General features: G+C 43.2%; 1 protein-coding gene across 1 annotated transcript in view; it reads right to left on the bottom strand.

Annotated features, from left to right (window-relative positions):
- Nucleotides 1-7202: 7202 nt before the first annotated feature.
- SLX4IP (SLX4 interacting protein) overlaps nucleotides 7203-25602 on the bottom strand; it is a 180464-nt gene continuing 162064 nt past the window's right edge. Inside the window, exons 6-7 of the mRNA XM_017869179.1 lie at nucleotides 13460-13560; nucleotides 7203-12203 (exon numbers count right to left, since the gene is read on the bottom strand). Of these exons, the coding sequence (XP_017724668.1) occupies nucleotides 11483-12203; nucleotides 13460-13560 (822 nt within the window). The 3' untranslated portion in view covers nucleotides 7203-11482. The remainder of the gene's footprint in view (nucleotides 12204-13459; nucleotides 13561-25602) is intronic.

Here is a 25602-nt window from a genome sequence, read left to right as displayed (position 1 = left end):
TTTTTCTTAACATTTTTTTTCCACCCCACAAGCAGCTAAACATCCCGGCTCAGGGTATGTCAGTCTCCAGCAACGCCAACAAACAGCTTGGTTATCTGAGCTAGAAGGGTGCCCTAAGGCAGTTCTCTACGGTTCTGGCCCCAGAAGTCTTAAAAACAAAGTTTAGAAACCATTAGGGTAATCTTGTTGCATCACTTCAAGTCCACGAGGTATTTCGGGGTCTATTAAAAATAATGAATTTCCGTTTGCAAACCATTGCCTTCCAATGGCTGTTAAAATAAAACTAAGAGCAGGTTGGGGGGAGTGATGCTTGTAGGGCTGCCGTGGTATCGCTGCCTGGCAGCCGAGGAGCCTAAATCCTGCACGGCACCCTCTGAGATCATGTCAAAAGGGTGCGGCTCTCTTGCTTTGGACGTATATTCTACCTGTATTACTTGCTCTTGCATGCTGGGCACAACCTTCCTGACTTAGAGTGTGTTTCTTTCAAGTCCAAGGCAGCTTTTACAAGTCTCAAATTATGTATCATTATGCCCGGGTCCAGTATTAACCTGTGATATGCAAGTCAGGAAAATTAACCTGGAGAATAAAGGCTCTTAAATCCAGTAAGAACCTTGAATTGAGGTCTGCCTGCTACCTTCTCCAACCCACCCGCACTGCAAATATCCACACCAGAGCACCCAAGGGTTGAGTTATCCAGAAAGCAAACTCAGATGCCAGCAACATGAAAGTAACAGCTTTGTTTTAAAGAGAAGCTCTCTTGGCAGGGCTGGTGGTGTTCATCGGTGATCCCAGAGGGAAATACAAGTTTGCAGCTGGCTTCCTAATCACTACTCAGGCAACCAAACAGGTTGGCCCCCTCTGTTCTGCACCTGAAGAGTGAAAAGCTGTTTTAATTCATCCTTGCTGAGATACGTGCAGTTGAAATACCTTTATCATAGATGTTACATGTGAAATACCTTTATCACAGGATGTTAATGCAATCAAGGACCTTACCCATCAAAGGATCCAACCCCCACTTCTTTCCCAGAAGAGGAAACAGGCCCAGAGAGGTTCAAGGATTCGTCCGAGGTTATACAGAGAGTTAGCAATAGCCAGAACTAGAACTTCGGGCTCCTGCTTCCTGGGTTGCTGTGTTTTCTGCCTCTTCTGGGAATTTGCTAGGTTTATGCCGGGCTCCTGCCCTTAGTGTGATTTTCAAGGGTAAAGCCTTGGGAGATCAGCAGTTCACAAAAATGGATGCAAAGGCTCAAGGGAGGACACAGGAGGCGGCTGCTAAGACAGTGTCGCCAATCTGAGCTGGTTCCGCCTAGAAAGTGACATCTGTATAAATCCGGGAGCAATAGGTGTTTTCTGCATCAAAGGCAGATTAAGCTCTGCTCCTTTGTAGGTTGTTCCTTTGTTCTTGGGAAGTTTCCGATTTCCCTTTTAGGTTTTGCTTCATAGAATTAAAATGAGTTGCAGGCAAAGAGGTTCAGAAAGGAAATCAACAGGCTCCCTAGGTCCTACTGCTCCCTGTGTGTGTGCACACATGTGCACACATGTACATTTTATAGGCGTTTTCAGAACAGCGCTGCTGTTCACCGGGTCTGAGATGCAGGTGCCAGGGTCTTGGCCAGTGTCAAGTGATTGCAATTACCATTAGGCCTCATCCCATGTTCCCTAACCACTCCCACTCCCCCTGGCAGCTTCCGTCCAGGTTATCACCACAAAAACACCTGAGCATTTAACAGGACTAAAATCCAGATCGCTTGAATGTGATGAAGTTCGCCACGTCTAGTGTGCGGTTGGGCCAGTTCAGACACACCTGACAGTTCCTGGAACTGCCTGTGGGCAGCTCTGCTTCCTCCACCTGACATCCCCAAAAGGCTACACCTCTACACTCTGCCCCACCCAGCACTGATGGATTAGCAAAATCTCCCACAAGTCATCCTTAACCTGTTTGTCGTGTCAGGGTAGGCCAGAAGTACATTCTGTGTAGAAGTTTCCTCTGTGCCCAGGCACCCACACTGAGTGACTTGGAAAAACCCCATCCCCAAGACAGAAACATAATCCCCCCCACAAGTTCAGGACATGAACAATCAGATGCCCTCAGGGGCTCTCTCTGGCTTTGCAGTGATGTTATTTTGGAAGAATTTTTAAATAATTCAAGGCATAAAGCAGAAAGGAAGAGCGCAAATGTGACACGCCATACAGGTTTGCAACAAACTAAGGAAAAAAGTGCCTCTAGTAAAGAAAAGGGAGTGGGAAGGGGCCGGGAGGGACCACAACCTCTGGCTTTCTCCATCTCCAAGCCCCATCATTTCCGTGCTTCCTGTGAGCTCTCAGTGGGACAGTGTTGGCTGCAGTGCAGTTACAAAAGAGGTCCTGAACGTCTCCTGCAGAGCGTTCAGCCTCCACGTGGGCCTGATCCTTCACCAGACTGTTACTTTCACCTTCTTGGTGTGCAAAGCCGGGCGGTGTGCTTAGTGGTCAAGAGCATGCATTCTGGAGCGAGACTTCTTTGGTTCCAATCACAGCTCTTCCTCCCAGCTCCTGGTTTGAAATTTTCCACCTGTGTGTACTAACAACACAGTTTCTGGGCTTTGAGGTTTGTCAGATCTGGATTCTAGGCACTGCCATTTACTAACTTGGGAAAGTTTCCAAAGTTCTTTGTGCCTCAGTTTCCTCATCTGTCATGGTGACAATAAATGTGTGCCACTGTAGTATTCATGAAAAGGGCTACAGGAAAAGGAAAGAACACTGCTTTCAGTATTTGCTCTAAGCAACCATTAAAAGATTAGGGAATTCAGCTAGATTCCAACTGACACTCTACTTTCTCACCATTGCTCCATTAAACTGGGCCCATCAGAGAAGAGCTAAGTGCTGTTGGATCTGGTTGTAGGCAGGACTCCATGATGGCTCCCAAAGGTCCCTGGCCCCTGGTTATTCAATCAAACACTAATCCTGGTACTGCTGTGAAGGGATTTTGCAGATGTCATTAGAGTCTCAAATCTGTTAGCCTTCAAATACAGATTATCCAGGTGGGGTTGGCCTAATTACAGGAGGTTTTTAAAAGCAGAGTTTTCTCTGGCTGGTCACAGAAGAAGTCAGAGATTCAAAGCACGAAAGTGATTCAATGCCAAGGTTTCTCCATTAACGAAATGGATGGGGTCACGTGGCAAGGACCCGCGAAATGGCTTCTAGGAGGTCCCCTGCCAACAGCCAGCGGGACAATGCGGATCTTAGTCCTACAAATGTAAGGAACTGAATTCTGCCAACAAGAGAGCTTGGCAGAGGACCTTTCCCTGGTTGAGCATCCGGATGAGGATGCAGCCTGTCTGAAGCCCTGATTTCAGCCTATGAGACCCTGAGCAGAGGACCCAGCTAAGAAGTGTTGAAAACTGTGAGATAATAAACTTATGTTGTCTTAAGTCTCTCAATTTATGGTAATTTGTTACACAGGGATAGAAAATGAACATAGGCTTCTTCTAAAAAGGATCGTACCAGGCTTTGTCACTTGTAGGTGTTATATTTGGTTGTGACTATACAAATCGTTGTTAGCTTTTTCCCTGATCAATTCAGAGCCGGCTTCCAGTGTAGGAGAAAGAAAAGCTCATTCAAGACAAGAATGAACTATAGGACTGCACAAAACGTGGTGCCTAATTGAAGTCTACAACAGTGTGTGGTCTGTGAGTGTCGACAGCTGTCTACAGCCTGCGAATAACGAGAATAGAACACAGTTTTTTCCTCTATATCCCTCCAAACCCCTATTTTATAAAATTCGTGCCAAATGAGGTAAGCTCAGATACCTGGCCTTGGAGGACTCCAGGACACTCAAGTCTTGAGATAATTTTCTCTCCTTATGAAACGAGATAATGTTGGACTTCCATTTTCTGGAGGTTTTCAGTGGGTTGGGCATTTCAGAAATACTTTGTATTCCCACCCCCGGCTTCCTCAGAGGCTTTCCCTACAAGGAAGTTCCCTTCTTGGCTGTCGTCACTGCACAGTGGCCATTTCTTTGGCACTGAGAAGGGGCTAAATGTGAAGCCAAAGTTTCTCTGCCACCATCTCTCTGCTAGGATTGCCCTTGCATGGAGGGCAAGGCAGGTGGCTTAGGCAGACATGCATAGCTGCTAGCAGAAAATTAAGGTTTCTCTTAAGTTCAGTGAGCTTTTCTAAAACATTATCAGGACCTGGAATTAGACTTGACAGACATGCAAAACAAGAACCAACGTTGTTCCTACAACTGGAGCCCAAAAGAACATGAGATTTGGTAAACCGGTACCAGGAAATGCTATCTTCAAGGGAAAACAAGGACAATTTGCTGTAGAAAATTCACAGATGGACGCAGAGACTCGTCTTTGAGCTTGTGTAAAGATTTGATTGAAATCTAGAAGGTTATTCCTGGTGAAGATGCTTATTGGCATCAAAACAAGAACCCCAAAGCAACCCAGATCCCCAATACCTCTGGCGTAGAAAACTCTGCTGCCTACAAGTGCCTTCAGATTGATGGGGCATTTTCACGGGAGAGCCACCTGAGAATATTCTTTTCTAGATGCCCCAGGCTCTGCCACAGGCAGACAGCCCACGTGCTAAGCAGTAGGGCACTGGGACAAGGCTCACTGGGGCAGCATTTTAAGGAGAATATATGAATAGAGCAGTGTTGTTGCTTCACAAGGTCCTTCTCCAGTGCTGTGACAGGAAGGTCCCTCTAGGCTCCTCCTCCTGGGACACATCCCAAACACCCAGCCCAGTCTCCCACCTCCTGGCTGAGGGCTGCCCTGATTTACCATTCCACCTCTCCCTCTGACAATAGGAATGGATGCGCTGGTATTCATCTTCCCAGGCACCCACCCTGGGTTTGGGAAAGAGCCTTCTGCGTTCTTCTCACCAGTCAAGCGTGTGAAGGAGGAACTGAAAAGGCCTTGGGAGCTGCTAGGCCTAGAAAAATTCCCAGTCAATCCATCACCTGCCTCCTCTGGAGCAGGGTCTGTCAGTCTCTCCACTGTTCCTGGGGCAGGTGGAGAGAGGGATGTGAAGCAACGAGTGGAAATGAGGTGGGAATGTGCATGTGTGTGTGTCTAAGCGCAGAACAGGACTGGTAACAGAAGTGCAAGCGAGAGGGCGTGGGAGACTGGGAACTCATTTATAAAAGCTCTTCTGCCCTAAAGCAAGTCAAACTCCCTGCTGAGGAGTTGCTTTTTCTTCCTCCCTTTTGAGTCTTGTGTGCTGAACTGACCTCTCCCCTGGCAGAGGTCAGCGCTCTGCTCACCCCGCACACACTCAGCCTTCTGGGGTTTGATCGCCTTAAGAGCCTGAAGAGGAGAGAATTCTTCAGCTCTAATTTCTGAGAGAAAAGCCATAGTAAATCTTGTGAAGAAGCTGGCTGTTTTTTTTTTTTTTTTAAAGACATATATACACACGTTATGATAAAATCTTTTGGGAACTGTGCAGAAAACAAAAGCAAACATAAAAACCATACATCATTATATAGCCCCCTCCCACAGCCTACTTCACTCCTAAAATAAATCAGGCTGGGTAATGAATGAGGTTTTAAGAAATGCAACTGAACTTAAAATACAAGGTCAGTATCTCATCCTAGGTAATCCTTTGGAGGATGAGAAATTCTCCTGATTTTCCCACAGGGTTATTTCAGACGCACTTTCTGAGCCAAACTATTTTAAAAGCGTTCATTCTTCCACTGCCCTGCCAAATGCTAACTTGAGATTCACACGCACTTTTAGAGAGCCTATTAATGATATTAATGATCATGATCAAAGGCAAACCCCAGAGGTTTATGTAAAAATTTCAGACAATTATTTAGGTGCTTTAAAGACCCATCTTCTGAACGAGGGTAACAATTTCTCAATGTTGGCAAAGATGAGGGGTGTGTTGGGATGTGTAGGTTCTAAAGCAGCAGAACCAATGCAGAGGGGCCTTCAGAAGAAAACAAAATACATCTCTTTGTAAGATTAAAATGTATGACTGTTGACTGACACCTTGTCCCCAAAGCCATTCCTACTCATTTACTTGGAAGTAGGTACACTCCTGATTTGCAGAAAGCCTCTCTTCTAAAGAATACTCAGCGGACCCTGTCTCTTTTAACATCTGCTATTTACACGCACACACCACATTTTTAAACAATAGTTCTTAACTATGGTGTCTCCTGAGAATCATCATTTCACGAGCTTTAAAAATACCAACGCCCAGGCCAAACCTCAGGGATTCTGACTGAACTAGGAGCTACCCAGGTGACCCCAGTAGGTGGCCAGTGTAGGGAACCATTTTCAAACAGATGGAGACATTAATACATGGGAGGGGAATGTTCATCCCGATGCACTAAAAGCTATGTTTGGCACTTAAAATATTAGAGATAATTTTATTTGACAGATGAAGAAACTGAGGCCTGGGCAGTTACATGACTTGTACCAAAACATATAAAACCAACTAGTGGCAAAGCAGCAGCCTGGACCCAAGGATTGCAGCTTGCAGCCAGCCCCATGCTGTCAGGCAGTCCCCAGATCCCAGGCCCAGCCCCCACGTCCAGGGCAGGGCGTCTTTCCTGTGCGTTAGGCCAGATGGCGGGCCACCATGACCAAAACACTAAGAAGAAATGAGCTACGCCTCATCGACTGCAGAGGTTCTCAGCATTGCACGCACAGCTATTCAAATGTATTCTTCCAACCTGACTGAACTCCTTCTGAAAAGTTACGTACAAAACTAGAGAAACCTGCAGTACTGAAATAAAAGGCAGTGAAGACAGTCAGCCCAGCACTTTATCAGTTCTGAGTAAAGATTAGATTCACTTGGAAAATACAAATGAATCCACTTGGGGAATGTCAAGATCCTTGGAAAGGAATCAAAGTGCCATAGTTTAATCCTGCCAAAGACGTCTATCTTAGCTCATAGCTGGGAGCAGAACTGGGAGCAAGTCCACACTGTAAGGTGCACCCCAATAACTGATGGGTCAATTTAATCCAAAGGCTTCATGCTGGGTTTTCAATACCTACATCCTGAAGGCCAGTGGTTAAATGGAAAGCTCCTCTGATTATTTTACATAGTATTCAAAACTGCAGAATTATTTCAACAAAGAAAACACAAACACTTCTTATAAATAGAGCATAATTTAAAATAGTTGTCTAGAAAAGGGCATTTTGAATATGTATTTCTTGGGGTTAATTCACTTATTTTTGAAGAACAGAAGTGATACACACTAATTTTTAAAAACAATTTTACTCTTTATTCATAAAGCAGTATGTTTCTACTACGTAAGTTTCATCCCCTAGGCATGCACAACCATTTGAACTATTTAAACAGTTTAAAGCAAAACAAATGAGAAGATAAGGGAAAAAGAGCTCTCCTGGTGACTTACATAGCTGTTTGGTTTTTTAACTTGATTGAAGAAAGTTATTAGGGGGAATCTGTCCAATTCACACCTTCTGTTCCCTGATCAAATACTTTAGGGCCAGACATATGGTTTACTGATTTTTTGCTCAAGCAAAGAATTAACATCTTTGATAAGGAATTGTAATGGCAATTATAAGGTAATATGGTGTATGGTAATATTATGCTGCCAAAGGAAACATGTGAATATGATTAAATTCAAGCCCAGTACTGGGTAGCTCTAGATAATTAAAGATAATTTTATCCATTCAAGTCCCCTCTGTTAAGCTGCACATTGACACATATTTGTTCCCTGTCTTGTTACATAAATATAGAAACCAAATTAGAGGAAGTCCTGCAGATTTCTGAGAATTTAATTATACCCTTAAATTGCAATACCAATGATATATATGACTGTACTGAGTAATTACCTGAATTAACTTCATTTTACAACGCTTAATTTATTTTGTACTAAGGAAGACTTTTAACTATTTAAGATAAACCAACCTAATTTTGATTTTTTACTTGCTTCAACGTGTTTCAATTCATTAATGTTTCAATAATAAGGAATGAACTCTCTTGTCTTGACAAACCAAGCATGGAAATTTCCTCATAAGAGAAAAGAAGAAATTAAAATGATTTCCATATTCGAGTCACAGCATGCTGAAGAGAATTTTGAGTTCTTAGGAAAGGCATCTGTTACCTCCAAAGAAGGGCCACTCATTACAGTTTTGTGGAAATATTACAGTAGGGCCTGCCAAGAAGGAATTCAAGGAAATTGGGAATGGCGACATTGTGATCCCAGGCCATTCTCTTGAGCAGAGGTTTCCTTTCCTTATGTGTTCTCCCCTCGACAAGCTCTTTCTGAAATCAAAGGCCACTGATACGCATAACAATCCATGCTAAAATCCAACCATGACACCAACAGCAAACAATTAACACTGTGATCGCATTGTGGTCCCCAAGATATATCTTGAGATACTTCGGACATAAGCTATATTCTCTATAAATCAATTTACAGAGGGTTTTTATGATTCTTGCTTTTTATAAAATGAATTACACTTCTATAGTATTAAAATCAGTGAACAAAAGAACTGCAGCACTTACTCCCCTACCCCCAAATGTTTGCTTCTTTACATTTCACAATTTATATTCATATCTGGATGACAGTTAACCTCCAGTGGCAAAGATAAGAAAATGTGAAAGAAAAATAATACAGATTGTTTCCAGACCTTTCTTGTTTATGGACATTAAAATAACCTCAACACCAATCTATTAAGATGCCACCTGAAAGCACATGGAAGTGGCTTAGAATCCATGCCGCTGAGAAAGTAGGAAATTCAAAGTTGTAACATTAATTGAATCAGATGAATGACTTCTCCAAGCATTGGAGTCACAGGGACTTGAATATAATTTGGGGTACTAGGTAAGTGGTTGAAGAACTTGTTCTTTTTGATGAAGAATACTGACACTGTTTCAGACTTTCAGATGCCAAATTATGAAGATCATTAAGAATGTCAAAACACATACCATTCCCAACAGTGAGAACTCTTCATATCCTACCTAATAAACCACAACAACAAAAAACCTCTGGCATCCATTTACCCCTTTGTACTTCCAAATATCCAAAGAACCACGCAACCACTCAAATAACAAGAGATCCAGGGGTGTTTAAACCATGTGCAAGAAAAATGCTTAAAGGCAAAATTCCTCAAGCACATGTCACAGTGTGGGAACTGAGAGCCATTCCCTCTGTAAATCCTGTTAAAATCCCTTTTACATGAAGGGATGTGAGGGCTGTGAGGAAAACCACAGCTATCTACAACCAGAGGTGCTATTTTCTCTCTTAGATCACAGTAATTGTTATATCCCCAAATATAACAAACTCTAAAGTCAAGACTTTTCTTGACAGATAATCATTCTAAGTACAAGTATCAGCCTTAACCACCAAGCCCAGGTTAGCTAATGAAATAAAAATTTCTCAATACCAGAGTGATACTTCAGAGAAAGATTAGAAGAAAACAAAAACAACAACAACAAAAAAATACAACAAAACAAACAAATAAAAACTTCTCAATAGAAATTTTCTCTGGCAGCTCCAGCTCAAATATCTCCCCCCTAGTTCTGGAGCAGGCAGTGGCTATTGTTCTAGTACAGCTGTCTTTTTAATTCCAGACTCTTTTCCAGAGAGCTGCTTCTTGGTCTATCCCCTGGGTTATTTATTACTTGCGCCCTCCCTATATATAAATCATTCTAATTGCTTCTGTTTAAGAAGATTCAATGACACACTGTGGTCCTGTGTTCAATAAAGAGCACACCTAGAATACTGTCTGCTCTAAGAGAGCAGCCTACGGTGGGCCATGGAAATACACATTCTACCCAGTACTCAGGGGGTTTCAACTCTGTGCAGCCCAACCCTATTGTATAAGCAGAGTCAGCTCCATTGAAGCTAGTATTCTGTTGGGCTCCCTTTTCTACAGAATCCCTTGACTGGGTTCCGCTGGGAGTAGGAAAAAAGCCAAGAGGGAAGAGGATAGGACACCAGTAGGCAGGGCCGTTTCAAGTAGTGTTGGTTAGGCTGGGATCATGGGACAGGAACAGGTTTCTAGGCAGGGTTTGGAACATCAAAGTAACAGTATCTACCACCACAGTCAGGCTTGGTGACCAAGATGGAATTTCATGATCCAAAATGGTGCCATGAAATATGGCTGCTGCTTTGTGAGTCTTACTGAGTCTCAACAAGTGGGGAAGGACAGAAAGGGATGGAATAAACCACTAATCCATCTCAAGCATGAACCTACACTATGCCTGTTTCTGTATTCTCTTCACTTTGTTGGGCTTTTCTAGCTGATTTTTCTGCTAACTTCAACACTTTAGGAATATACTTGGTTTTCCTTATTACTTAGGGAAGGTGCTATTTCAAAGGACCACCCCATGTTGAACAGAAAAAAAAGATGTATTGAATGAATGGACCTTGAATATTGTTTCTTTCCTATTTTAGAATGAAATTCGGTTATTGCAAATTTTTAGCAGGTGTCCATCCAAAATAAGTCATTGCTATAATTCACTATGTGACATTTCAGCAAGCCCACTGGAGACGGTGGGTGACATTGTAAAGGGAAGGCTCTGTCTTGAAATTTGAACTGCCTGTGAAGCTTTCCAACTGAGAAACTGGAAACTGGTCACTGAGTTCCCGTTAGGTTCTAGTCTGCCCCAAACCAAAATCCTGGAGGTGGGCGCAAGAGCAGGGACTGGGACATGCTTGAGCTACAGGCAACAACGAGCCTCTCTGATGTCTTCCCTAAAGTTGGGCAGAATCGCCCATCAACTTTAACAATTATAAGGGTAAGTAACACTTTCGTGGATGCCATGGCTACCATACTGTAGAACTCGGGAAGAGAGTGGCCCATACACCAAACCCAAGCGTTTTACAAGTTTGAGGGAGTCCGAGGGCATGCATGTGCACATCTGGCCCCAACTGGTGAGCTGGAGGCCATGGCAGCCAGGCTGGAGGAAGCACTGGAGGGAGCGTTCCATTAGTCCAGTGGTTCTCAAACTCAAGCATGTTTCAGAATCACCCAAAGGTACTTACTCAGCATGGGGCAGGGCCCAATAACCACATTTGTAGCACATTTCCAGACAGCGAAGCTGGTCCCAGGACCACACGCTAAGAACCACTAGCCTGTTGCTCCACTGCCCTCCTACTCAGGCTGAGGAGCAGGAGGATGGATTGTACCCCTGGAGGTGAGTGGCACTGTCTTTGCATGGTCCATTGTGTGCTCTGCACAGTGATGTGCCAAGAAGGGGCTCATGATCAGTTTCTTCATGCAGTCCTTGCACAGTCTCCTCCCTGACAAGGGGGTGGCTCTTTGTCATTATACTAATTCTCTGAAGACAGTCATAAAATACAATGATAAAGAAGCAACGCTGTTAGAACAAGCATATAGCCTCCTGGTTTGAAATGCTTTGAAAACAGACCATAGCCATAACACAGATAACACACTTCCTATGTAATCATTCTAATTAATTCCTCTAAAATCCCGGCATCTATACACGCAGCTGTTTTGTCACAGGTTTGGCCACTGTGTCTTCAACTCCAACGGTACAATCCTCTTCGGTGTTAATGGACTCTTTCGTATTTCTTTCTTTTCTTGGTTGGGCTGTTCTGAATTGTAGATAATCTTTCAGTGTTTGTGGCTGAGCCGGTTTGCTGTGCCTGCCCTGGGTTATTTTTCATAAGATGTCTGGAGGAGAGACTTTCCAAAACATGCAACTCTTCCTTAGACGTGGTTTTTGCCAAATTTTGTTTCAAAAGTAACCCTGGATCTGACAACTCTGAAGCTGGCAAAACCCTGACAGCTTTGCTTTTTTCCACTATTATTTCTCTTGGGACTAATCGATCACTTCCAAGAGAAACTCTCTTGCGGTGGTCGAAGTCTTCCGCAGAGCTGCAGTTCCTGCGTTTCTGTTGGGTTTTGGCCACTCGTGGACTTTGTTTTGGACCTGGTGATGCTGACTCACAGCTACAGACAGAGCTCCCACTTAGAAGCCCTGTCTTTAACCGCTCCCCAGGATGAGGTTTTTGCTGGCCACTAGTGACTTCTGGCTGGGTCTGATTAACTTTTTCCAGCTTTTGAACAGGAAGCCCCCAGTGGCTCTCAGCTGCCTTTATGTAATCCTTTGCTTGTCCCGTGGATTCTGATGCGGGACTGGAGGAAGCCTGACCATCATTCCTCCTCCTTGCTATCTCTGCAATCACTGAGTCACTAGATGTTTCTACAGTGTCTCTTCTGGTCTGTGATTTGCTCGTAACGCTGCTTTTTGTTTCAGTTCTTTTCACACTGAAACAAACAAAAATGATTTATGGTTTGTGAAGCTGTCACGGCACAGTTTCCTCCAAATTCCCTCTACCACATTTCCTACACCTGGAAAAGGAGGCAGGCACTACCTGCCTTCTTGCCTCCCCAGCAAATCTGGAAACACCCCCCACCACAAGTGTATGTTTAAATGCAGATGGAATCAAGCAAAAACCTTCACATTTTCCATTATACTAGGATATACCTGCTTATCAATCATTGGGTTAAAAATGGATTTATGATGGTGTTCACATTTTAACTAAGGCAAACAGGTATTCATTTCCGATGTTAAGGGTCAGTACTGCTTATATGCTGATTTTTTTTTTTTTTTTTTTCAGGAGTAGACTCAGGCTCTATGAACATGAATGTACACATACACACAATTTCTACTTGTACTCGAGTAAAGAATAATCTCCTGGAATTTCTCTCAGGCTATTTCAAGATGTTACCCAAATACAACCACCACTTAGCTGGTGTCATGTTTGTTGATCAAACTTGATCAACAAATGGGAGTAGGACTTAGTTAATATAATTTGAAATGTCCTGGAAGAAATTCCAGATAGCCAGCATGAAGGGCAATAAAATGCAACCGTGGAAGACAAAAGAGTGTCGATATAGCTGTATATAAGCCCTTTGCTTCTAACGGCATGCACAACAGACAATGTAACTTCACTCTGATGATAAAATGAACTTTGAGGGGCGGGATAGAAGTTGCACAGGGAGAATTAGAGACTACAGATCTTAACTTCAGCATATATTTACAGGTTTGTGAATGGCAAGAAATTTCCTCAACCACCAAAACATTGAAAGCTGAAATATTTATTTTGGCTAGCTTCAGTGTGAAAACAAATACATATAATATTCATGTTCTTACTGTTGACACCAGGAGCATGAGGATTATTGTAATTATATTAAAGTCGGAACAAGGATCTTAGGAAAGGAATGTATTTTTTAGATCTGTCTGTAGTCCCTCTGAAAGTGGTATGAAACACACCACCAACAGGTGCTTTTCATCTTCAAAGAACGTGTCATTAATTACTCCTTGCAACACACCTGTGAAGCAAGGACTCTATTCCTATTGTCCAGAAAGCAAGAGAGTCAGGAGGGAGGGGAGAGCAAGTACATGATGGAGGGGAGTTTGTGCTTCAGTTCCAGGCACTCTGTTTCATTCTGGACTTCATGTTATCTATCCATACATAGAGGCAGTCAAAAATGAGAAAAAGGAAACACGTTGCACCTACATTTCTTTCAGAGCATTTCTCCGGAGCTTTGCACTGGGAGGAAGTGAACTCTCTGCACACTCAGCAAAGTAATCAGACACTCCATGGAGAACTCTTTCTGTCTACTCCAAAAGATAACAAAGGTTCAACCAGAAATCTATTAGCTGAACATGAGAGAAAACAGTTACACTCTGAATGCCCCAATGAACACATTTATTTTTGTAAAGACTGAATGAAACTGCTCAGTGGTAAGCTATTTTAACCTTTTATACCTAGAACTTTATGGTTAATTGTAACTTCTTTTAGACTCCCAGTCCACATTTCAAACATTAATATGTGCCATAAACATACAAAACTGTAAGGCAAAGAATGCTGATTCTAAACCATCTGGGAAGTCTTGGCCAATATCTGGTAACTGTGAGGCTCAGGCTGTGACAAAAGCCCCAGAATCCTACTGTGCGGGGCAGCGTGCCTGTGAGCTCTGTTCTTCCAGCAAGACCTGGTGACACAGTGGTCTACACCCTTACCATCCTAAGAATTCCTCATATTTTCTCTATCTGCAAAAATAAAGAATATTTTGTGGCCGGGCGTGGTGGCTCAGGCCTGTTATCCCAGCACTTTGGGAGGCCAAGGAGGGTGGATCACGAGGTCAGGAGATTGAGACCATCCTGGCTAACATGGTGAAACCCCGTCTCTACTAAAAATACAAAAAAAATTATCCAGGCGTGGTGGTGGGCACCTGTAGTCCCAGCTACTCAGGAGGCTGAGGCAGGAGAATGGCATGAACCCAGAAGGCGGAGCTTGCAGTGAGCTGAGATGGCGCCACTGCACTCCAGCCTGGGTGACAGGGTGAGACTCCGTCTAAAAAAAAAAAAAATGTTGTAACACCCAAGACCACAGCAAAAGTCAAATCTTTTAATATTGGTATTTTGAAAACTGGAGTTTGTGATTCTTGGCTACTAAAAAATTCAGGACTTTTTTCCTTATACTAACCACCACTCTGGTTTTATATAATGCATAGATTATCTGTCTATCTAGCCTTTTGTGTTCCCATGGAAGCATCATAAGGAGGTAATTAGAAAATGTAAAAGCCTACCTACCTTGCCAACATTAACCCATTTCATAGTTTTGGAATCTCTGCTCCTTTTGGTTATCAAGTACATAATCCAGAAGAGGGTTAACTCCTCTCATTTTCTGAGACACTAAGTATTCTTCCCCATCGAATTCCAAAAAAATGTTGCTACCACCAGAAACAGCTTTAGTAAAGTGTCAGTAGGTCCTTGCTTTAGACCTACACTGGAATTAGCAGTGACAGCCCCAGAGCACCTGGTGGGTGGCAGCCATGAGTACCATGCCTGGTTATCCTACAGGCTGAGGGGATGTGCTTTGCCTAATCACTGCCCTGCACCACTGAGGATGGGCTCTTCATGCTCTTCAGTTGTGCCTATCCATCTCAGACCTGGGCCAGTGTCACTCAAAGTCATATCTGGTTATAACCCAAATGAGTTTTAAGCTAATGAACAGAATATTCTATGTTTTATTGGATTATATTCCCCCCCCTTTTTTTTTTTCTAAGACTTACTAGTTGGCCAAAATGAGTGACATCTTAAAATTCAAATGAGAGAGAGAGAGAGAGAGAAAGAGAGAGAGAGAGAGAGAGAGAGAGAGGAATCGAGATTTACGTGTGAAACACTTCTAAACATGCCCTATAAGTACAGTAGATTCTCCCCTTACAACCACACCCTGTAAGTGCTGTATTTTCAGAGCTGAACAATTAACATAAGGAGCATGAGTCAGGCTTTGAACAACTCTGTGGGAACCAGAAAGCCTTTTGCTATTAGGAATGATGTAAATTCCCCAAGGCTGGAAGAAATCCACAATGCAAGGCAGACAGGGTCATAAATAACAACAATGAATACTGCATATGCCACATAAAGTATTATGCTGCGATAGTGACACTCTCTTCAAATCTCATATTAAATTCAATCACTGCCTTTATTTATTTATTTTAAAATTCAGTTTAAAGAGCACTATGCATTTCCTATGGGAACTTCAAAACTCCTTTAAGAAGCAGAGCAGTCGGCTCTCATCCCAAATTCCTGACAACAATGAGGGAAAATGTCCTTGGAAGAAATGGGACAACAGAAAAGGTGACAGAGTGACAGGAGGAAATGTCCTGTTCAAAAGTGTAAAATCTGTGACTTAGTTTTCATAAAAAAAAAAAAAAAAAAAAAGAGAGAGAAAAGAAAAAGAAAGAGAAAGGCAAGGCGGGGTCTCCTGCTTACAAATTAAAACCACATTTGGCAATTTGTTGAAGGAGGCATATTTACATTTGTATGAAGACTGGGTGGGCAGGAAAAAAAAGATTAGACTCCCTCTTCAGCCCCTGAGCTGTCAGGTCTCATTAGAAATCTCTTACTCTAACATTTCTAGGGTCAATTCACTCCCCTTTGTCTCTAAATCAAAGCCTCCGGTGCCACTCTCCCCAGCCCCCAAACAAGTATTCCTTAGGAAGCAGCTATCACCTGGGAACAGGATTTCCTAAAGGGAGTCGTCCTGATTACTAATGGCTTCTCACATCTGGCATCAAAATGCAATCTGAGGCTTATCCGGAGGCACAACGCCAAGATGCAGATATATAATGTGTGCTAAGAGGGGTTACAAGTGCCTTCTGGGCTTACAGGATGACCCTACTACTTTTCAGATTCTGCCATGAATAATTATCCCATCAGCTCTTGTAAAGAATGAAGATAAACCCAACATATTCAAAGAGACTACCAAAGAGTTGGTCATCCAAAGTCCAGAATGAGGACATTCTGAGTCCCCATGGACTCAGATATTCCACAAATATCATTCCTTGGTATACTCCTTCCCAGTCATCTGCCTCATCCCCACCCTACCTCCTATTTTGTTTTACTTTTAGGTTATACTTTGAAGAGTTTTGATTCAAAAGTTTCTCTCTATAAAGAATGTCAGTACATAGTTCCAGGGCAAAACCAAACAGAAATAGGGCAAAGCCCTGGCCTCTAGGGAGATACCCTCCTTCAAACAACCTAAGCAGCCTATGCAGGCCACAGGGCAAGGGATCAGGACTTTTCTCCATCTTTGGGGGTATTCTGGAGACCACCACCCCAAGGATGAAGACAGTGAACACACATGTCCCAGTACAGAACCAAGGGGAAGGCTGAACAGATGAATGTTTGAGTATGATGATGGGTGATATTACCGTATTCCTGTATGGGCTGACCTGGGAAACACATTTTAAATTCCAGGATAGAAAGGACTGCAAAGAGAGTCCCCACCAGGATGAGCTAGGTGACTAAGATATCCTTCTTGCCTCTAATCAGAGAACAGGCTGATTTGAGATGCAGTTAGAAATACTGGGCTGGGTGCAGTGGTTCATGCTTGTAATCCCAGCACTTTGGGAGGCCAAGGTGGGAGGATAGCTTGAGCTCAGGAGTTCAAGACCAGCCTAGGCAACAGAGTGAGACCTCATCTCTACAAAAAATTAGCCAGGCGTGGTGGTGCGCACTTATAGTCCCAGCTATTGAGCAGGCTGAGGTGGGAGGATCGCTTGAGCCCAGGAGATCAAGGCTGCAGTAAGCCATGACTGTGGCACTGCATTCCAGCTTAGGTAACAGAGTAAGACTTTGTCTTTAAAAAAAAAAAAGAAAGAAAAAGAAAAAAGAAATACTGGGCAACAGGTAATGTTTAAGTCCCAAAAGCACATTGAAACTGTGGATAAACCAAGGAGTCACCCCACAGTGACTCACTAAAAACTAGTTTTGAACAGAACACTGTTGGATTAATGGGAGATAGGGAGAGAAGTTGGCTTAAAATGGCAGAGAAAACACCTGCTCTTGAGCTTCCAACCTCCTCATGCAGTCTATAAAGCATAGGAGGGGCTCCTGCAGGCCAGTGGGAAGACTGGCTGCATCAGAGGCACAGAACGAGTCTTTTGAAAATGGAGATTCCCAAGACCCCTCCCTGGAAGTTCTGATTCATGAGATCTGGGGTGGGGCGAGGGCATCTATATTTAGGTTCCAAGGTGATTCAAAAACTGCCAATATACATAACACAATACTCAGCAAGGCAGAGCAACAGATAATACAAACTGGTACAATGAGACAGCCTTTTGCAAAGTGTGGTCCGTTTATCCCATGCATCAAAATCATGTGGGGAGTGTGTTAAAAAATGTTTTAGGTTCCACCCCAGAATTTGGATCTCTAGGAAGCAGCGTCAGGGCATGTATATTTTGGGCAAGCCCCTCAGTGATTCTGATACTCAGCAGAATTCCTGAACTTCTGCCCTAAGGGCACACAGAATTGATAACTGAGCAGAATCCCACAGAATAATCCAATCAGGCAATACTGAACTCTGTACCTGGCAATGCTTGAGGCCCTTGAGGGAAAGGACCTTGCTTTCACAGAGCCCCTGTCTCAACAGAGAAGACAACAAACAAACAAATAAACATGTGTCAGGTGGTGATGATGTTATGAGGAGAAATAAACATCTAAAGAGCCATGGGGTGCTATTTTAGATACGGCGGTCAGGGAAGGCCGTGGTAGGTAACAAGGTGGGCTTTACACTGAGACCTGAGTGAGCCACAGGAGCAGATGGGGAAGAGCATTTTGGGCAGGGGGAAGAGTGAACACCAAGTGAACACAGAGTATGCCTGGAAGGTACAGACTCTGGAGAGTAAACCAGGGGAAGAGGTCAGGAAGCAGGAAAGAGGGGTGTGTGTGTGCACTGGTGGTGAAAAGGCAGATCTTGTGTGACTTTTGTAAGGATGGCATGTTTTATTGTGAGGAAGATGATACGCCCATGGAAGCTTCCTAGAAGAAAAGGGGCTTGACATTTTAAAAGGAATACCTTAGGCATTATAGAGGGACAAGGTTACGAGGAGGAAGACTAGTGATGAGGCCTTGGCAATGATTGATTCATTCAGAGGCGATGGGTCCTGGAGAAGAGCCTGCTTCTTTGGGGAGCAGTGGTTAGACTGGAAATATAATTTGATGGGAGACCCAACAAAAATGTGCTGATGGACTGGATATAGAGAGTGGGAGAAAGAAAAGTCATTGGTGACTCCACAATCTTTGGTTTAAATAACTGGATGAAGGAAGTTGGCCTTTACCAATGCAGAAAACATAGTAAATTTAGGGTCAGGCTTGGGGCATAAGACCAAGAAATCAGTTTTAGGCGTTGCTACGGTATGATTCTGTCCCCTCCAAAATTCAGGTGCTGCCAATGTGATGGTATTTTTTTTTTTTTTTTTTTTTTCCCAATGTGATGGTATTAAGAGGTGGGGCCTTGAAGATGTAATTAGGCCATGAGGGCTCCACCCTCATGAATGGGATTAGGTGTCTTTATAAAAGGCTTGAAGGAAGGAGCTGGAACTACTTTCCTTCTACCTTGTGGGGACACTGCTCCTCCTTTCCGGAGCATACAGCAATGAGACATCATCTTGGAGGCAGAGACTAGCCCCTCACCAGACCCCAACCTGCTGGTGACTCGATCCTAGACTTCTCAGCCTTGAGAATAATAATAAATTTCTGTTCTTTATAAGTTACCAGTCTCGGGCATTGTGTTACAGCAACACTAATGGACTAAGATAGTGTAAGAGTCCTCCTGGATATCTAAATGGAGGTGCTAAGCAGGCAGGTAAGATACAGGTTTCCAGCAGAGGGAGGTCTGAGCTGCAGACACAAAGTCCTCAGAGTCAGTCAGATTTTGGAAATGATTTTAGATGAGTAAAAGAAGTTGAGAACATGAGGAGGATTCAGGAAAACAGACTATGAGGGAAGCACCAGTGAGGAGGAGAAAAATCAAGACAGTACAATGCTCCTGGAGGCAAGAGAGAGTGACATGGAGGCAAGAGGGAGTGACACAGAAGTGAAGAACAAAATGCTAATGAAAGTGACAACTGTTTGGAACACTGCCGACCGGTTATGAGTGAAAACTAATCACTGGAAGGAAGGTGACTTTGACATAAGCTGTTTTTGGTGAAGTGCTGGGATCCAAGCCTACCTGAGATGGGGTCAAGGGAGAAGTGCAAGTGGCTGCATTGGCACTTCTCCAGTATGGAGACAGACTGGAGACCAGAACTCCCAAGGAGAAACAGAATGTGAACTGTACAAGCAACTTGAAATTTTCTACAGACCCATTAAAAAAGTAAAAGGACACTTTTAAAGGTGAAATTACATTTCAATAATATATATTTAACATAATATAAAATATTATAACAAGTAATCAATGTAAAAAAATTCAGATGTTTTACATACTAAGTGTGCGAAGTCTGGTGTGCACGTTATACTTAGATTACATTATTTCTGACTTGTCATATTTTAAATACTCCATAGTCAAATGTAGCCAGTGGCTACAAGTACTGGCCAGCACAGGTCTAGACAACATCACTTTGGAAGAATTTTGCAGTAAGGGGGAGCAGAGAAGTGGGGGCACCCACCACTGTCATCCTCAATACAGCTTGGTGAGGCAGATATTAATACCACACCCCAGGGTCAGATGCTGCTGGCTAGAAACTGGTGTGACATGGACACACAGCATGGGATGGTAACACCACTACCCATCTGACAAACATGGCCTATGTTGGGAATGACTTGCAGCCAGCTCTCCAGCAACTGGCTGAAGGCTCTAAGACAATAATATTAGTTGAGGTTGGAGTTTATGGGGGCAGATCTTTGGGGCCATGGCATTAGGCTACTGTCACTCCAAGAGTTCTTGGGGTGTACCAGCCAATCCCAGCTCATCCTGACCACATGGCCCATCCCGTATGACCCTCCTGGTACCCTTCATAGCCATACTGGAAGCATATGGCAGAAGCCATCCCACCAAACTCTTGTTTTTAGGATTGTAAAACATCATGTGGAGGCAATAACGGGATGAAAAAAAGCTATTCAATGTCATTAAAATTGTTCTCAAGGTAGGACTTCATGAATTCTCAGTCTTCATCTTTTGAGAGTTGGATCTGTTTTTCTCATGGTTATGTACATGAGTTTCTTCCGATTCTGTTACATTTAACCCCAAATGAAAATAATTAATGGCCGGGTGCGGTGGCTCACATCTGTAATCCCAGCACTTTGGGAGGCCAATGTGGGTGGATCACCTGAGGTAGGAGTTCGAGACCAGCCTGACTAACATGGTGAAACTCCGCCGCTACTAAAAACTCGAAAATTAGCCAGGGATGGTGGCTCATGCCTGTAATCCCAGCACTTTGGGAGGCCGATGAGGGTGGATCACCTGAGGTCAGGAGTTCGAGACCAGCCTGACTAACATGGTGAAATCCTGTCACTACTAAAAACACGAAAATTAGCTGGGAGTGGAGGGGCATGCCTATGATCCCAGCTACTCGGGAGGCAGGAGAATCGCTTGAACCTGGGAGACGGAGGTTGTGGTGAGCCGAGATCACGCCACTGCACTCCAGCATGGGCAACAAAAGCGAAACTCCATCTCAATAATAATAATTAATAACCCAACCAGAAGATTTTAAAAGTAGGCAATTCACAGTAGAATATTAGAAAACATACTCTTAGGGCATATTCAAAATGTTACTGCTTTTCGATTCCTCCTAATCACATCTGCTGAGAATGATACACCCAGAGTTAATGGAATCAGGGAGAGGCTCCAGGCACACAAGTCCCAGCACAGAGGTGAGAGGGAGTGGAGTCTAAGGTCTCATGTTCATTGTTGACTTGTCCCAGGGCCAGCTTCTCAACCCCTTGATGGTTGGTTTCTCATCTACCTTTCAGGATTGTTTGGGAAATTTAAATGCTGTGAGGTGTATGAAGTAACTTTGGAAACTGGAGAGTGTTGAATGCATTTTCAAAGCTGATGCCTTCACAAACCATATGGGGCTGGAGAGAAGGCAAGAATGCCTTGTATTCATGAAGAAATCATGTGATTCTCAAAGTCCTTTCCCCAACATCTCATCTGGGCCCCAAGGAGTATTCATCAGGGCAGGTATTGTCACTATGTGATGGATGAGAAGAATGAGACCCACAAAAACTGAGGCCATGCATATAGTCAGGGGCAGAAATGAGTCTAGGAAGCCTGCTCTCTGTGCAGTAGTACTGTCTTCACTTTGCCCAATGACTGCAGTATCATTTACCATCATAGTTAGATATGGACTTACAGAAAGAGAAGAGCACTTTGGCTCCAGTCACCTCTTGGTCACTACCTGACTGTGATATTTGGACAGCTGACATATTCTCTGAGCACCAGTTTCTTCATCTATAAAAAGAGAGATGATAATAATACCTCTATAGTGGATACTCATTCAGTTCCTGGAAGCAATGCTCAGATTTTGTTCTGGAAAATCACATCTTCAACCTCCATACATATTCATGCATTTCGAGAGATCTTGTTTCCATACCTGACTCCAGAAATGAGCCTATGGCTCAGGCCAATCAAACTACTGAATTCACAAGCCTCAAACAGATGCATCAGCCACAGCTGTCCTGGCAAGAGGCCTCACCTCCTCCCACTGGAAGGAAACAGACCTGAGACTGCCGGGATCAACCACCACACATAAGCAGAGAGTGAAGCCAACACAGTGGAATCTGGAGCCAAAGATGGTGAGAAATGGAGACTTAACGATATTCTTTGTGTCTCTGATCAAGCTGTACCTAAAGTCTGGACTTTTCAGGGGCATGAGACAAAAACCTTCCCTTTTTTTGCTAAGCTGCTTTGAGTTGACCTTTCGGTCTCTTGAAAATGAAAAGGTTCAAGACTGATACAATCTCTTCTCAGGTTTGTTGCACTGAATAGGTTATTGTATGCGTCAGCCTTCTGCAAATAATTAAAACCTTTTGCCAACAATAAAAACAGATTAAAAGTATAATATATTATCAGCTTATTTGGGGGGCATATAACAGCGTCAAAGTATGAAACTGGAACTATTTTAATTTATAACAAGGCAAAAAGAAACGTTACAACCATACTTTAGTGGACACCACATGATTTTCAGGAGCATCGGCAATGTGAAATGTGACACATACGAAAGGCTCAGTTAGTTACAGAAAAGCAGCCCAAACAGAGCATGAATGACAATGACCACAATCTCAGACCACAAGGCAACATGGCCACGCAGAAGCCACCTGTCTTTAAGATGAGGGAGAAGTCTCTCTTTCCTAAATTTCACTTATAATACTTTTAAAATTTTTTGATAATAACGAAGTAAAAAGGGCAAAACAGGTGGGACAGTCACAATGAACAATTAAAAGAAAGGATGGAAACACACAAGTATGTGTGTATTGACTCAAGGGAACTGAAGCAAACAGGAGGTGAAATGAAAAATGGCATCGTATGAATTCCACTGGGACTGAAGCTGTTTTTCTCTAAAGATGACAATGATGATGGACATTTGTTCTGAGACCAAAGGCAAAATACTTGGCACAGGGGCTGGCACCTGGTATGTGAGTCCACATGAGATGTGCACGAAGCAGACATGACCTTCCCCATTTCAGACTTGAGGAAATTGATGCTCTGTGTGGCCAAGCCATCTGCCCAGTTCCCACAGTGAGGGGTAAGCCTTCATTCCACACGTGTCTGGCCCTGAGTCTGTCCTCTGAGGACTTCACTTCTCTGCCTTCCCATGAAAAGGGCGAGTCTCTAAGGGGAAGTAGAGCCAGGGCTGCTGATAATGCTGCCACTTGGGTTAGTAGTGAATACTCTCATTTTCTCTTTAAAATCATTTTTTAAAAGTTTTCTTTTCTTCTGAATTGATGCCAATGAAGCTCTTGTGCAGACTTGGGGAAGCACCCACAAGTGGTTGCAAACAGTATCACCCTAAACATGAAATCGGTAAAAATAATCAAGGAAGTTATTTTGCAGGAAGTATGCATTTCACAGGGATTTTCCAGTTTACATTCACCTACCCTCAAGAACCTAAAAATATATCCTGACCAACCTTAGACTCTATACTCGACTCTCTGGTGCCAAACAAGTGACAAACTTGGTGACAGACTTGGACATTTTGAAGAATTTATGGGTGTGGGCCAACACTTGACATTGTGAGGCTTATCAACTGTTCTGAGAATTGGATGGAAGCTATTTAACTTTGACCAGAAAAAAAAAAATACACTTTTTTTTTTAATTTTAAGGAATTCATGAATCATAGGCTAGTAACCCCAGTTTAAAAGTAGAAGGGAAACATCTGTAAAAAATAGAGAAAATATAATAGGAATTACCCCAGGCAGAGTTGGGCCACTTTAGGAGGTCTTCTTGTTAAAAAAAAATGCCTTCTTTGACAAAGGCTTGCAGTTGAAAAGTGCCAACACCTGAGGGAAGGCAGACAGCCCTCTTTAGGGATGATGAAAGAAGGATAATGTCTTTCCTAACATCTCACCTGACTGAGCACATGGGCCTGAACAGGGATGTGGTGGAGAGAGGTGGGTAAACATGAAGTCCAGCTGCGTAGGGAGTAGGGCTAACCAAAAGGGAGCCCACAGCAGTCCTGGGCACTGATGGGAAAAGGGCCTAAGAGCTAGAGAGAACACACCACAGATGATTGTCTCATTTCAAAATCCTGCTCTGAGCTGGCCTTCTGCCCAGGGATGTGGAAGGAATAGCTCTTGCCATTTCCCTGGGACACAGATACTAAGGCCTCCTCTTTCCAAGACTCAGAGCTCATGATAGTAACAGCTTTTGTGAACTAGTCTGGGAACCTCATCCCCAGTTATGACACTGTTTCCTTGGGAAAATGAGTACTGAATTCTAAATCATCTGCTTACTAATGAACTCTCTGTGCTATAACTGTGGGTGTTCTGATGAAGATGTGCTTTTAGGAATTCAAGCCTGAGAAGTCTGCTGTCTCTTGATTCCTATGTACTTTAGAGAGGTGACTGGGTCCTTCCTCCAAAGCCGTATCTCAATGTGAGTCTGCAGCTAATGGAAATTGAAGGTGTTTAGCTGGGTGGTCGCTGCTGCTCCTCCTCCTCCTATTCTTCCTCCTCTGGATGTTGGTTAACAGAGCTCCCACTGAAGGTCATAAGTTTTTGCCTTTAGTGTGTCTCTTTCCCCACCACTGACTGGCTGGCTAAATGGGGGTTTATCACTTAACTCTCTGGTACTTCAGTTTTTATAGCTGTTGAGCTGGCAAGTGGAGAAAATAATTAGGGAGCCGAGTTTCCTGGGAAAATATTAATAATATAAGCAGATGGACAGTGTCAGGTATTTTTCTCCTTTCAAGCAGGAAGGAGAAGATTGTATAGCAGTCTGTTAATGAGGTGTTAACTGCATTTAAATGAAGACTTCTTCAGAGAAGAAAGGAAATGATGCTGATAAAAATTAACACTGTATAGTGCCTTAGACTTTCTATGACATTTTAATATTCATTATTTCACTTGCTTTTTAGGAAAACTTGAGAACACTGTACAGAAGGCATCATGTTTACCTTTGCTTAACCAGTTAGGTGATTAGTGCTCCCGCGAAGCCAGATTACTTGTCTAAGGTCATCAGTGAGTAAGGGGAGAGGCAGTGGTCAAAGCCAGCTCTTTACATTTTAACTCAAATCCCTTTTCCAGTTGTTCTATTCCCCACCACATTTTTCCTAATCAAATCTATCATGTAAAGGGATCATCAATGGAGACTATGGGCCTCAGCACATGCAAAGACACTCTATGAGCAAAAAATCATAAAGGATTGGGGACTAAGATATATCCTATTCCAACTTATCCTATCTAACGATCCTCATTCATTTAACCTATCCTATTCTACTTCAGTAAAGGGCAGGTTCCCTTGCAGGGATGGCAGTGGTGGGAGGAGGCACAAACCATCTTTTTCACAAATACTGCTGGCTAAACATTTGGGAAGATTTCATTATTAAGAAAAGAGAACAAAATAATTTCACTATTAACAAAAGAGAACTCAGGTTACTGTAATATACAAGCAAAAGACAATCTTTTAAAAAATGATCTCACCTGAGAAATATTTTTTTCTTATTTTCTCCATCTTAGTCTAGAAAAACTAACCAACAGAGGACATCTTCACCCCCACTACCAGCATTTTCAGAGGGTCATCCCTCTGCCAGTCCCTATAAGGGCAGGTGGGGATGGCAGCTATCCAAGGACAACAGCCCATCGTAGGCCACTTGCTGAGGGTGTGGTCCTAATCTATTCCTTAGCTATCTGTTGAACATGTTCTGACCC

Source organism: Rhinopithecus bieti, unplaced genomic scaffold (genome assembly GCF_001698545.2).
Source record: "Rhinopithecus bieti isolate Rb0 unplaced genomic scaffold, ASM169854v2 scaffold_8, whole genome shotgun sequence".
Lineage (NCBI taxonomy): Eukaryota > Metazoa > Chordata > Mammalia > Primates > Cercopithecidae > Rhinopithecus > Rhinopithecus bieti.
The sequence above is the reverse complement of the archived record's forward strand: the minus strand, read 5'-3'. Positions and strand labels throughout refer to the sequence as shown.